Here is a 14,171-nt window from a genome sequence, read left to right on the forward strand (position 1 = left end):
CCTCCAGTCTGGGCGACCAAGTGAGACTTCGACTCAAAAAAAAAAAAAAAAAAGTCATTTTCCGGGTTATTTTTCCGATTTATTTAAAACTCACGGCAGACCGCTGCTGTGAACCCAGAGGGTTTCCCCTCCTGCAAACACAGGTGCCCACCTGCCCTGTCTCTTTTTATGGTCTTTATATATGTTGAGTCGAGGTCTCATTGTTGCCCAGACTGGAGTGCAGTAGCACAAACAGGCTCACCGCAGCCGTGACCTCCTGGGCTCAGGCAATCCTCCCAACTCAGCCTCCCGAGTAACTGGGACTACAGGTGCACATCACCATGCCCGGCTCTTTTTTTTTTTTTGAGTCAGAATCTCACTCTGTCGCCCAGGCTGGAATGCAGTGGTGCACGCTCACAGCCACCCCAGTGTCAACCTGCTGGGCTCCAGCGATCCTTCCGCCTCAGCCTTCCAAATAGCCAGAACTACAGGTGCACGCTACCACACCTGGCTAATTTTTTAATTTATTGTAGAGATGAGGTCTCGCCAAGTTGCCCAGGCTGGTCTTGAACCCCTGGGCTCAGGCAATTCTCTCACCTCGGCCTCCCAAAGTGCTGGGAGTACAGGCTTGAGCCACCGCACCCAGCCCGGCTCCTTTTAAAATTTTTTAGAGAGACAAGATCTCACTGTGCTGCCCAGGTTGGTCTCGAACTCCTGGGCTTAAGCGATCCTCCTACCTCGACCTCCCAAAGTGCTGGGATGATGTCCTAGTGTCAGACAGCCATGAGCCACTGCGCCCGGTTGATTTTTTATCAGTAAGTCATTGGGATCTACCAGATAGGCAGTTTCAGACCTCTCAAAAGCCAGTGTTGTCTTATCATCCTCTTGTGTCATGACAGCCCTTGGCAGACACTGGCAGCATTCTGAGACCTGCGGCCCCTTCCCCCCCTCAGGGCCTGGGTCCTGGCTCCCGGCCTTGTCCCTAGGCTAGGGGGACTGCTGTCCCTGATGCTTCCAGCTGTGTTCCTTGGAGAGCATCCAAGTCACTCTCCCCTGACCCAGGTTCTCAGCCTTTGCCCTGGGTGCGGCTCTGGACCATGCTCCTGTGACCTCTGTCAGCCTCCACTTCCGCCGTGCCCAGGCGGGTTTAACTGTTGGCTGCCCACGGGAACCAGGATGTCCCGGAGAGATGGCCGCCCTTCCGGAGACCCTCTCTTGTGTGAAGCACCCCCCTCCGGCCCGTGCCCTGGCTGCTATCCTGGTGACCCTTGTGACACTGCCTCCCCCATGCCCTCTGAGCTGGGACCTGTTCCCTCGTGGCTGTTGGGTGCTGATATCTGTCCAAAACAATCTGTGGCATGTTTGAAGGTCATGCCAGCTACATGTGCAGGCTGGTGGAGTCATTGAGCTGTCTGGTGGGGGTGACGGCCCAGCTTGGCAGATGGCCGGGGCAGAAAGAATCTTTGGGGCGTCAGCCTTCCACCCAGCCAGCTGAGGTGCCCACGTCCTTGCGTGCTGGCACCCATGTGCCTAAGACAAGATGGCAAACAGGAAATAGGTAGCATATGTACCCACACCTCCTCACCACTCACTCCAGCAGGCATCACTAATTAAGTGTGGAAACTGCCCCTCTGAGCCCCAGGTCCCACCCAGGGACCCAGGCAGCTACTGCCATTCTGGCAGCGTAGCCCCAGGCTGGATGACCTGTTTGCCACCTTGGGTGTGTTAACCCGGTCTGAGTTCTCACCTGTGCCCCCTAAATTTGGTGTCTGCAGTAGCTGAGAGACTGTCATAGCTCTGAGCTCAGGTGTGTGTGTGTCCTTAATCCACATCCAAAACGGACCCCCTTGGAGCTTGGCTCACCTATGACAGTCTTGAGCTATGACAGTCAGGTGCTCCTGTCGGTGTAAGGGCTGGCCAGGGCCCTGGGGTTGGTGTCGACCTCCCTAACACCTGACCCGCTTCCCTTCCAGGTTCTCCTGCAGATCCGGTAAGTCCTTCAGATGATCCCTCCTTCCTCTGCCCATCCCTCGGAAAGCTCTCTCTGTGTGCCTGGAACCAGAAAGACCCAAGTGTCCTGGCTTTTACCACTTGGGGACCACATAACTTGGACAAGCCACTGTCAGTCATGAAAGGCTTTTTTTCTCCTTCCTGGGTGTCAGTGGAAATGGGTCCCCATGCATGGCTTCCCGGGGGGCTCCGTAGTCTCTTTCTGACTCAGGTTTCCCTCCCCTCACTTGCCCCGTGGCTGTCATGGCCCTGAGCTCATTCAGAGCCATTCAGTGAAGTTACTGAACTCACTTACAGGGACTCTGTGTCCCGTCCCCCTTAGCTGTGGGGTCCACATTAACCAGAATCCAAGGGGCTCTTACCAGGCCCTGTGTGGGCTGCAAAGATGCCTTCAGGGAGGGGGAAGACTTGGTCACTGTTGGCAGGGAGTGTGTCCCAGACAGAGACAATAACCCCCAAGATCAGCGGCGGGTGGTCAGGCAGGGCGGGCTTCCTGGAGGAGGTTTGAGTTAGTGGTAAGCACAGGAGAGGGAAGGGCATGGATCGTCCTGGCAGGGAGGTGCACATGGGAGGAGGGGGATACCCAGGGATATTGGGGAGGCGTCACATAAGGAAATAGTGTCCCCTCTTCCCCTGCTCCCTGCCTTGAACCCTCTGTCTGGGAGCATGTGGGGGCAGGGAGGGCCGATGCTGGGGCCAAAGGGTGAGGTGCAGCCTCCCCTCACCGCTGTGGTCTGTCCCTGTCCTCACAGGATGCCTCTGGAGCCGGAGCGGGTGAGTCTGCCAGACGTGGGCTGTCTCTGCTGCCATCTGAATCAGCGGTCGCCCTGGGAGCCAAGCCTGGGCCTGGGGGTGTGACTATGGCTCTGCCCAGCTGTCCTCTGTCCCTCCCGCCTCCCTACCCCCCGACCACCTCAACAGTCCTCGGCAGCACCAGGCTGTGGGGACAGGTCCCAACCCACAGAGGGCCAAGGTCCTTTAACCCAAAGACAGGCGCTGAGACCCCCGAGCAGAGCAGGAACCAAAACGCGGCTGCTGTCACGGTCGCATTTTCTCCATCTCCCTCCCCGCCTGGCTTTGAAACACAGCTTCGGGATATTGAGGGTTGAGCCAGACACAGTGGCTCACGCACTTTGGGAGGCCGAGGCGGGAGGATCCCTGGAGCCCAGGAGTTGGAGACCAGCCTGGGCAACACAGCGAGATCCCGTCTCTACGAAAACTTAAAAGCCAGACAGGCATGATGGTGTGCCTGTAGTCCCAGCGACTCGGGAGGCTGAGGTGGGAGGATCGGCCTTGAGCCCAGGAGGTAGAGGCGTGGTGAGCCATGGTCGTGCCACTGCACTCCAGCCTGGGTGACAGAGTGAGATCTTAATTCAAATATGTATAGAGAGAGAGGGTGGAAGGCATTGCCCTTTGAAAGCGCCAGTGCAGTTCAGACAGTGCTAAAGAAAACCTAAACCTCATCGGAGAAAAACAAAATACCGCCATTGCAGCCAGGACGTGGAGGGAGCCGGATGGTGAGATATGGGCCGTGTCGCCTTTGGCAGCATCAGGTGGGACTGCAGCAGGACAAGGCTCCATCCAAGGTCTTGGGGTGGGGGCGCTCGGCTGGGGCCCCATTTCAAGCCCAGAGCCGTGTGGCCTTGGTAGGTCACTGGCCTCCTGGCCCCGGTCCACCCCCTCTCCGATGCGAGGCTACCCTGTCTTTACTCCACACGGCTGCCTGTGAATACAGATTTGAAAGGTGTGGGGGAGATCACACACCAGGTGCCATCTAAACATCATTTGCTGTGACCACCATGGCCCCTGCATCTGTTGGTGGCTGAAATCATTTCTTTTTTTTTTTTGAGTTGGAGTCTCACTCTGTCACCACAGCCTCGACCCGCTGGGCTCCGGCGATCCTTCCGCCTCAGCCTTCCGAGTAGCTGGAACTACAGGCGCGCGCTACCACGCCCGGCTGATTTTTGATTTATGGTAGAGATGAGGTCTGGCCAAGTTGCCCAGGCGGGTCTCGAACCCGCAGGCTCAGGCAGTCCACTCACCTCGGCCTCCCGGAGTGTGGGATTACAGGCTGAGCCACGGAGCCCGGCCTGAAATCATTTACTTAGGATATTTATCAAACGCACAAGAGTCTTGCGGGAGGAATCGAGGGGAGACAGACCTACTGTCCATGTGTGTCTTGGGGGTGGTCTCTCCAAAGAGCCCCCGAGACCGGACAAGGCCAGGGAGGCCAGTTCTGCGATGTGGGGGGGCTGCCGGCTGGGACGGAGTCACCAATCTACTTCCGGCCGTGTCCTTGCAGGTCCCAAGATGGTGGCTGTGCAGAATTACCACGGCAACCCAGCTCCTCCCGGGAAGCCCGTGCTGACCTTCCAGACGGGGGATGTGATCGAGCTGCTGAGAGGCGACCCCGAGGCTCAGTGGTGGGAGGTGGGTTCTGGGGGGATGAAGGGATCCCCCCACCCTCCACTGCCCGCTCCCCACAGCCTGAGGCATTTGACAGTCCCCTCCTATGGCCTTCAGGGCCCTTCCCCACCTGCCTCCGTTTTTCAAGGCCCGTCCCTGCCTGCAGCGTTCAAGGCCCGTCTTCTCCTCGGCATTCAAGGCCCTTCTTGACGTCAGGGCCCTTCCCCTCCTGGGCGTTCAAGGCTCATCTCCCGCGGCATTCAAGGCCCTGCCCCGCCTGCCTCTGTCCTTGCCTCCACCGTGCCCCGTAACTTTCCCCAAGGTTCTGCCCCGGCCATACCCTGCCAGCCCCCTCCCCCATGCCGACAACCCTTCATGCTATCATGGAGCCACCAGCCACTCTCACGCCTTCCTCAGGGGTCCCGCATTTGGTGGGGAGGAGCCAAGACACGCGTGGGTGCAGACGATGCCCACGCCATGCGGTCTACCACTCTGGAGCCTGGAGTCCCCTCTGCCGTGTGCAGGGCCCACAGACTAGGGCCCTTTGGGGGTGCCCGTCCCACCCTCAGCCCCGCCCACTCCTGGGCACCTCTACCAAGCCCCCGTGGGACCATGGAAGCCCAGGGGTCACTTAGGCCGGCTGGGGACAGCATCCATGTTGGGGCCGAACGTTCTTCCCGTTCTGTTGCTGTTACTGCTGCATTGCTGCTTTGTCACGGTCATGGTTGGTGTGCGTTTGGTTGTGACCTTGTGGTATTTCATCAATGGGAGATCGAGAGGGTACAGAAGCCTGTCTGTGCCCTACAAAGCCTCTGTCCTGCTCTGTCCCTCCCTGGCGGTGACCAGGGCCGGCAGTGTCTCGGTGGCCTTCCAGAGATGCTTTGCTGGTGTGCTGAGCCTCTGTGTTCTCATCTGCAAAGTGGGCACGCCCCTCCACTCCCTGCCCTGAATGGTTTAAGGTCAGTTGAGGCCACAGCAAGGCAGTGAACTGGGTTGGCATAAGCAGAGTCCGTTTAAAGTGTCCCCAGCCTGCACGAGTCAGCCTCCCCTGGCACGTCCTGACTGTCTGTCTCCTGCCAGGGTCGACTGGTGCAAACCAGGAAGTCGGGGTATTTTCCCAGCTCATCTGTGAAGCCCTGCCCTGTGGACGGAAGGGTGAGTCCTTTCCCATGGAAGTTTCCAGAACACGGAGGCTGAGGTGCTGAGGGTTCCAGGAGCTGCCTCCCCCCTGGGGCATCCTGGGCTCATTCAGGATGTGCTTGCTAGATGCAGGGTGCTGGGATCCGCCTCCTGGGTCTGGAGCCCAGAGGAGAGGGTGGGCAGGGGGCGGGGGTGCCCGCCTCTGTCTAACGGGCCAATTGGATGTCCCGTTTTGTCTTGGTTTTAAGAGTACTGGACGTGAGCTGTAGTGGACTGAGCCCAGTAGCCTGTCTTCAAGTTTCAGGGACTTTATACGTCTTCTTGGACGACCATGTCATGCCAGGGAGGATAAAGCTCCCCCAAACTTGAGAGTTCAAGCCAGACCGTAGGGCATTTAGGACAGCAGCAGTGTGGTGTTTCTATATCAGAGGGACAGGGAGCAGGTTCTTGGCTGTTACAGGAAACAGTGAGAAGTCAGCCTTGGGGTCACCGAATCCCCCCCACCGTCCCCCTAAAAGGACAGCTACATGTGAACGAGCGAACCTTCCAGCGTCACGGGTGGCAGGTTCCCAATAGCAGCACGGCAGCACTGGGCCCCGCCTGGTCCCGTCAGCCCTGCTGAAGGACAAAGCGTCCGACACTTAGGGCTCTTTGGGCAGGCCAAGGGGACCAGACTGCTAGGAAGGACAAGTGTCACTGACTCGCAGGGCAGCCTCAGTTTCCCCATGTGCATGGTGCATTGGGTGGGGGGGCGGGCAGTCTCTGAGCGCGCCCCCTCCACAGCCTGTGGTCGGGGAGTGAGTGGCCCCTGGAGCCCAGGCCCTTGACCGCGGGTGTGCTCTGTCCATGTGCTGAGGACTCCTGCAGCCTTTGGTCCTTTCCCTGCCAGGGAACTGACTGCACTGGGGTCAGTGGCTACTCACATATTCACTAACTCACATCCTCTGGGCATCTACTCAGAGACGGATGAGGGAGTCCTGACCACAGCCCTGGGGGACCTCGCGGTCCGGGGTGCTGGGACGGCATCCAGGACGGGCAGTCCCGGGCCCGGGGTGGGTCACCGACGAACGAGACCCTTCTGAACCGCTCTGTGGTCGGCCCCGGGGAGATTAACACCCCTGTGCTCTGCCCCCAGCCGCCCGTCAGCCGGCCGCCATCCCGGGACATCGACTACACCGCGTACCCCTGGTGAGTGGATCGTGGTGGGCCCTCAGTCGAGGGTGAGCAGGCCCGGGGCGGGGTGGAGACCCCAGTGGCTCCCAAAACCCTTCTCACTCCTGGCATGTGTCTCGCCAGGAGCCCGGGGCAGTTGCTTTCTCCCCCGGACAGCTGCTCACCCGTCTCTAAGACAGATCACCAGCTTCGGCTCTTTGGGGCAATCCTTTCTTGTGCCGTCTTAATTGAGCTTTATTATATAAAATATATAAAAGCAATATATTTGCTGGGTGCGATGGCTCATGCCTGTAATCCCAGCAGTTTGGGAGACCAAGGCAGGAGGATTGCTTGAGCCCAGGAGTTCGAGACCAGCCTGGGCAGCATAGCAAGACACTGTCTCTTTTATCTTCTATCTCTCTCTCTCTCTCTCTATCTCTCAACTTATCTATCTATACATATATATTTATATGCATGCACGTACATGTACATGCATATTGTGTATTTTATATATATATATATATACAGATATATATATATATCTGTATATATATATTTACAGAATTAGTCAGATGTGGTGGCTCACACCTGTAGTCTCAGAATTTTGGGAAGCTGAGACGGATGGATTGTTTAAACCCTGGAATTCGAGACCAGCCTGGGCCGCATAGCAAAACCTCGGCTCTACAAAAAATAAAAAAAGTGGCCAGGTGTGGTGGCACATGCCTGTAGTCTCAGCTACTTGAAAAACTGAGGCAGGAGGACCACCTGAGCCCAGGAGGTGGAGGCTACTGTGAGCCGTGAGCATGCCACTCAGCTTGGGCGCAGCATGTAAGGTCAAATTTGTTATCACTTATTGACTTAATGCAGTTGCTTGGGGAGAAGAGAGAGGCTTGTTGGATTTGAGACAGCATGAAAGTGCACATCCCAGTCACAGACACAACCTTGGCGCATCTTTTTATTTTTATTTTTTGAGTCAGCGTCTCGCTGTCACGCAGGCTGGAGCGAGTACACTGGCCCGATCCCAGCTCGCCACAGCCTTGACCTCAGTCCTTCCGCCTCAGCCTCTCAAGTAGCTGGGACTACAAGCGGGCATCATCACAGCCAGCTAATATTTTAATTTTTTTTTTTTGTAGAGATGGGGTCTCACTATGTTGCCCAGGCTGCTCTCAAACTCCTGGGCTAAAGCCATCCTCCCACCTCGGCCTCCTAAAATGTTGGGAAGACGGGCATGAGACACTTTGCCCAGCGACCTGTCTTTCTATTTGCTCCGTCCCTGCTGTGTCACCTGGGCGTCTGGAAGAACGACCGGCCCTCAGAGACATGTAGTGAGCACACGGAGAGTTGGCAACTTATGCAGCAGCCTCCACCCAGGAGTCCTGCCCTCGTGATCTTTGGCTTGGGGTTCATCCCCGAAGCCATCACAGGATCCTCCGGGGTCTCTGGCCAGTCTCAGGACCTCAACCTCGGCTACCCTGCCTGTATCTCTGAGATGCCCAGCAGGTCTGGGTGGTCCCTCGCCCACCTGCCCTGGACTGTTCGGGGTGAACCCTTGATCCTGGGGCTTCAGCTGATGGAGTGGCATGCAGACATGGGGTGTTTTAGTGCAGGGTCTCCCTGGGTGCTCCAGAAGTTCCAGTTCACCCTGCCAAGCAGGTGCACGTGGTAGCAGGGCTTGAGGGTGCTTGTCTTGTTGTCTCAGGGCGACCTTCACTGCGGTACTTTATGTATCTATTTATTTTTGAGTCGGAATCTCGCTCTGTCACCCAGGCTGGAGTGCAGTGGCGCCATCGTGGCTCACCACAGCCTCGACCTCCTGGACTCAGGCAATCCTCCTGCCTCCGCCTCCCGGGTGGCTGGGATTGCAGGCGTGCGCCACCACTCCCGGCCAGGAAGAAATTTATTTTCAAATCTCTGAAATTCACTTGAGGTGCATGTTGGCGGTCTCCAATGTGTGACCAAAGAACCCCACGTAAGCAGTTATGTCACCAAGGCTATTTATTTATCTATTTATCTTTGAGTCGGGGTCTCACTCTGGTGCCCAGGCTGGAGTGCAGTGGGTTGATCATGACTCACCACAGCCTCTGCCTCCTGGGCTCCAGCCATCCTCCAGCCTCAGCTTCCCAAGTAGCTGGGACTACAAGGTTGCCGCCACCATGCCTAGATAAAGTTTTCCTATTTTTTGTAGTGACAGGTTCTGGCTGTGTTGCCCAGATTGGTCTAAGAACTCCCAGGCTCAGGCAGTCCTCCTGCCTCGGCCTCCCAAAGTGAGCCACCACACTTAGCATTACGGCCTTTTAAATAGCAAAAAATATATATTTATTTTAGAAAAGAAATGTGGCCTGCTGAATAATTCAGTAGATCCGCTGAACTCTTACAGGCCCTCGGGTCTGTAGAGCTGGAAACAGCCCCCGGGGGACTGGCTGAGGGCCTTGGGCATCCCTTTCTTCTCCCCCTGTCCCAAGAGACCTTGATTGAGTCCCACTGCATGCCGGGCCCGAATGCCAGATCCCACCTGCTGTGACACCCCCCTCGCAGGGCCTCGGGCTCTTCCTAACTGGGCCACTGTGGACATCAGGGCTCAGACAAGGTCTGCCACGCTCTCTGCGTGGCACGTGGCATGCAGTGGGCCCGATGCCCCCTGGCGTTGTCATGACTGAGCTCTTTGTCTCCTAGGTTTGCTGGCAACATGGAGAGACAGCAGACAGACAACCTGCTCAAGTCCCACGCCAGTGGGACCTACCTGATTAGGGAGCGGCCGGCTGAGGCTGAGCGCTTTGCCATTAGTATCAAGTGAGTGGTGGTCCCGGGCTCCAGGGTCCCCTCCCCCGGGGCATTCTGACCTGTGGAGCCCACAGCCCCTGCCACCTCCTGAGCTCTTTGGGGTGGAGGGTGACCGTGTCCCCTGCTGCCCAAGCCGGGATACTTTTGAGATGGAAGTGGTGCTGGCTGGGTGTCGGGGTCCCCTCCAGGGATACTGGGCGGCCCTGCAGCCCTTGTGTGCACAAACCATCCACATAGACCTCACCCCTGGGTTGGGTTGGACACTTCAGGTCACGGGGACCAGAAAGCTCAGGTACAGGTCGGTGGATGGGGCACTGGGCAGGGACAAGGACTTCCCAGCAGCCCCACAGGTCAGAGAGAATGGGACTATCACACTGCCTTGGGACAGCAGGAGCCCTGGAAATGATGGCTGCCTCTGTGTGGGGCTGCAGTCAACCCCTCCAAGGGACAGCCTGATTGGTGGCTCCATGGGACACCCATGGACATGAGTCTCCGGTCAGAACATTGATAGGCCAGTGAACAGAGGGTCTGGGTGGTCTGTGTCCAGGGAGGGACCTCCCCTGGCTTACTGGGCAGGTGTAGGGTGGGGCAGGTTAGGCACTAAAGCAAGCAGAGAAGACCTTTCTGTGGGATGCTAGAGCAGAGCAGCACATGGCCCTTACAGCAGGCACGGGCCAGGCTCAGCAGGGCCTCTGTGTCTCAAACACGCAGCCCACTCTCAGCTCCCCTCGCCTCAGCTTTCATCCTCTCTTTGGGTACCCGCTTCCACTGTGTCTGCAGCCAGTGGGGGCCAAACATGTGGCTGCCGGGCCCAATCTGACCTGAGCACGTGCGTTCCAAATATTGAGAAGTCCAGTGGCCCCTCCCACCCCATCATCCAGGGCCAGGGCTGCGCCAGACAAAGGGCTGCCGAGGAACCCCTAGGCATGGGAGTGGTGGACGCAGGACTTGGGGGACTGGAGGAACCAGAGCTGAGGACGAGACCCCGAGTGCTGCCCCCATTGGGCTCTGCGCCATCCCAAGAGGCCCCACAAATGGTTGTGTCTGAAACAAGTGCAGTGGTTCTAAAATACAAAGAACAGTGGCAGTGTTGAAAGTGACACCTGTCCACTAGGAGGTCAGCTGGACGTGATCTGGTGACCTAGGAGGAAAGGTCTCCCCAGTGTAGAGGCCAGCGTATCTACTGAAGGTGGTGGGAACACCTTGAGGTTGGTGGCACAGCGTAGGGTGGTGCCTCCCACAGTGAAGGTGGCGTCTGTCCTAAGAGGGGAGTGGAATGCTGGGCCTGGGGTTGGCCCACGACAGTGATGATGTAGCAGATGTTGCCCACCAGATAGAAAGTTCCAGAGTACCTTCTGTGTGCCTGGTCTGTAGGACACTCGAGTTGGGCTCGGATGGGCCAGGCCAAAGGGAGCTTGGGGGTGGGGATGCGTATGCTCACAACATTCATTTAACCCAGCAAGACTAAAAACACCTCATGAGGGTTGACTCCAGCCAACTGGGCTATCATTTATTTAATGACTATTTATTACTTGATTTGATTTCTGGATGTTAAACCAACCTTGCATTCCTGTAATATCTCACTTCATCACAGTGCAAAATCCTTTTCACCTGTCTGGTGTATGTAGATATATACAATCATATGCCACATAATAACATTTCAGTCAGTGATGGACTATATGTGCAGCAGAGGGTTCCATAAGATTATAACGGAGCTGAAAAATTCCTATTGCCCGGTGATGTCCTCTGATGTCACAGTACAAGCATTATTCACGTGTTCATGGTGATGCTGGTATAAACAGACTTCCTGTGCTGCTGGTCATGTAAATTATTTTATGCTCATAATACTTGACAATGTTAACAACCATGTTACTGGTTTATATATTTACTGTATTGTATTTTTTATCATTATCTTAGAGTGCATTCCTTCTACTTTTTTTTTTTTTGGTAGTGACAAGGTCTCGCTATGTAGCCCTGGCTGGTCTTGAACTCTTGAACTCCTGTCTCGGCCTCCCAGAGTACTGAGATTACAGGCATGAGCCACCACATCCAGCCTCATTCTACTTATTTATTTTTGTTTAAGTTAACTGTAAAACAGCCTCAGGCAGCTCCTTCAGGAGGTGTTTCAGAAGAAGGCATTGATTGTCATTTTAGGAGGGGACAGCTCCATGCGTATTATTGACCCTGAAGACCTTCCAGTGATATAAGATGTTGATGTGGAAGATAGGAATTTTGACGATCCTGACCTTGTGTAGGCCTAGGCTCATGTGTGTGCTTAAGACTTTGTTTTTAACCAAAAAAAGTTTAAAAAGGTAAAAAAATGTAAACAGAAAAAAAGCTTGTAGAGCAAGTATATAAAGAAAGAAAAACTTTTGGTGCAGCTGTGCAACACATTTGTGATTTTTTTTTTTTTTTTTTTTTTGAGTTGGAGTCTCACTCTGTCACCCAGACTGGAGTGCAGTGGCCGCTCCCGACCACCGCAGCCTTGGCCTGCTGGGCTCCGGCGATCCGTCTGCCTCAGCCTTCCAAGTAGCCGGAACTACAGGCGCGCGCTACCACATCTGGCTAATTTTTTGATTTATTGGAGAGATGAGGTCTCACCAAGTTGCCCAGGCGGGTCTCGAACCCACGGGCTCAGGCAATCCACTCACCTCAGCCTCCCAAGGCGCCGGATTACAGGCTGAGCCACCCAGCCTGGTGCATTTGTGTTTTAAGCTAAGTGTCTTTACAAAAAGTTTAAATGTGCATGAAGAGTTCATAAAGTAAAATAATTTTAGTCAGCCAAGGTTAATTTGCAATTGAGGAAAGAAAAATGTTGAAGTAAATTGAGTGTAGCCTAGGTGTCCAGTGTTTATGAAAGTCTAGAGTTATGTACAGGAATGTTCTAGAATGCCCTAGACCTTTGCATTCACTCACCAGAACAACTTCTGGTTCTCCAAGTGACATTCGTGATAAGTGTCCTCTACAGCTGTGCTGTTTTGTTTTTTTTTTTTTGAGTTGGAGTCTCACTCTGTCACCCAGACTGGAGTACAGTGGCCGCTCCCAGCCACCGCAACCTCGACCTGCTGGGCTCCGGCGATCCTTCTGCCACAGCCTTCCAAGTAGCTAGAACTACAGGCGCACGCTACCACACCCGGCTAGATTTTGATTTATTGTAGAGATGAGGTCTCACCAAGTTGCCCAGGCAGGTCTCGAACCCGCAGGCTCAGGCAATCCACTCACTTCAGCCTCCCAAAGGCACGGGATTATAGGCTGAGCCACTGAGCCCGGCACTGTGCTGTTTTTAATCCTTTTTTTTTGAGTTGGGGTCTGTGTCACCCAGGCTGGAGTACAGTGGTATGATCATGGCTCACTGCAGCCTCGACCACCTGGGTTCAGATGATCTTCCTGTCTCCGCCTCCCGAGTAGCTGGACTGTAGGCATGCAACACTATGCTTGGCTGATTTTTTTTTTTTTTTTGGTAGAGATGAGGGCTCACTAATGTTTGCCACCTAAGTCTGTAACTCCTGGACTCAAGCAGTCCTTCTACCTTGGCCTCCCCATATGCTGGGATTACAGACGTGAGCCACCATGCCTGGCTAGTTCATTTTTCATCTTTTTTTTTTTTTTTGAGTCGGAGTCTCACTGTGTCACCCAGGCTGGAATGTAGTATCACACTCATGGCCACTGCAACCTAGACCTGCTGGGCTCAGGTGATCCTTCCGCCTCAGACTTCCAAGTAGCTGAAACCACAGGTGTGCACCGCCATGCCTGGTTAATTTTGTGATGTATTGCAGAGATGAGTTCTCACCATGTTGCTCAGGCTGGTCTCGAACTCCTGAGCTCAGGCAATCCTCTCGCCTCTGCCTCCCAAAGTGCTGGGATTACAGGCGTGAGCCACCATGCCTGGCTCATTTTTAATCTTTTTAACTGCATTTTTACTGTACTTTTTCCATGTGTAGACAGGTTTAGGTATCCAAATACTCACCATTGTGTTCCAGTTGCCTCCAGTGTTGGGTATAGTAACTTGCTGTTCAGGTCTGCAGCCCAGGGTGATAGGCCTGGGAGCCTAGTGGCCCTGCCATCTTGGCCTGTGTAAGTATCCTCTATGATGTTCACACGATGACAAAATCACCTAACAATGCCCTTCTCAGAACACACCCCACCATTAACGACACGTGACTATATATCAGCCTGTCACAAGGGACTCCAGCCAGTAGTCTTCTTGTAATGTCTTTGGCTTCGATGTCAGCCAATGAGCGCGAGGGTGGCATTTGGGGGAGGGATGGGTGACGCTCCACTGGGATCACATTTGAATTGAGACCTGAGGGCCTGCGGGGGTCATGAGGACAGCAGGGGGTCAGTGTCCAGGCAGAGGGAGCGGCCGATGCCAACGCCCAGGCAGGCTTGGCCTCGGTGTGTCCACAGAGCATCCAGAGGCCCGGCCAGCGGGTGGACGTGCGGGGGAGGACGCCAGGAGGTGATGTCAGGGCCGGGTCCTGGGAGGAGAATGTCGTGGCTTCTGGTGCAGAGAAAGATGAGCAGAGACCCGAGACAGGAGGCCCCTGCAGGGTGGGCATCCAGGTGGGGGTAGCTGGGCAGCCGGGTGTCTGCGGTGTGCAGCCCCCAGGGAGTTGGGGGCCCAAATGTGAGAGGAGGGTAGATGCGCAGGCGGCAGGAGCCAGCCAGGACTGGACGGGGCAGGGAGCGGCGTGGTGGCCCAG

The 14,171-nt window shown here is 55.5% G+C and overlaps 1 protein-coding gene across 1 annotated transcript in view; it reads left to right on the forward strand.

Annotated features, from left to right (window-relative positions):
- The window catches only part of VAV2 (vav guanine nucleotide exchange factor 2), a gene marked incomplete at its 5' end in the record, with an annotated part of 165,041 nt that overhangs the window by 142,022 nt on the left and 8,848 nt on the right, over window positions 1-14,171 (forward strand). Inside the window, 6 exons of the mRNA XM_021715249.1 lie at window positions 1,953-1,969; window positions 2,742-2,763; window positions 4,292-4,419; window positions 5,476-5,550; window positions 6,671-6,723; window positions 9,361-9,477. Coding sequence (XP_021570924.1) covers window positions 1,953-1,969; window positions 2,742-2,763; window positions 4,292-4,419; window positions 5,476-5,550; window positions 6,671-6,723; window positions 9,361-9,477 — 412 coding nt within the window. The remainder of the gene's footprint in view (window positions 1-1,952; window positions 1,970-2,741; window positions 2,764-4,291; window positions 4,420-5,475; window positions 5,551-6,670; window positions 6,724-9,360; window positions 9,478-14,171) is intronic.

Source organism: Carlito syrichta, unplaced genomic scaffold, assembly GCF_000164805.1.
Source record: "Carlito syrichta isolate Samal-C Ts95f unplaced genomic scaffold, Tarsius_syrichta-2.0.1 Scaffold306913, whole genome shotgun sequence".
NCBI classification, from domain to species: Eukaryota; Metazoa; Chordata; class Mammalia; order Primates; family Tarsiidae; genus Carlito; species Carlito syrichta.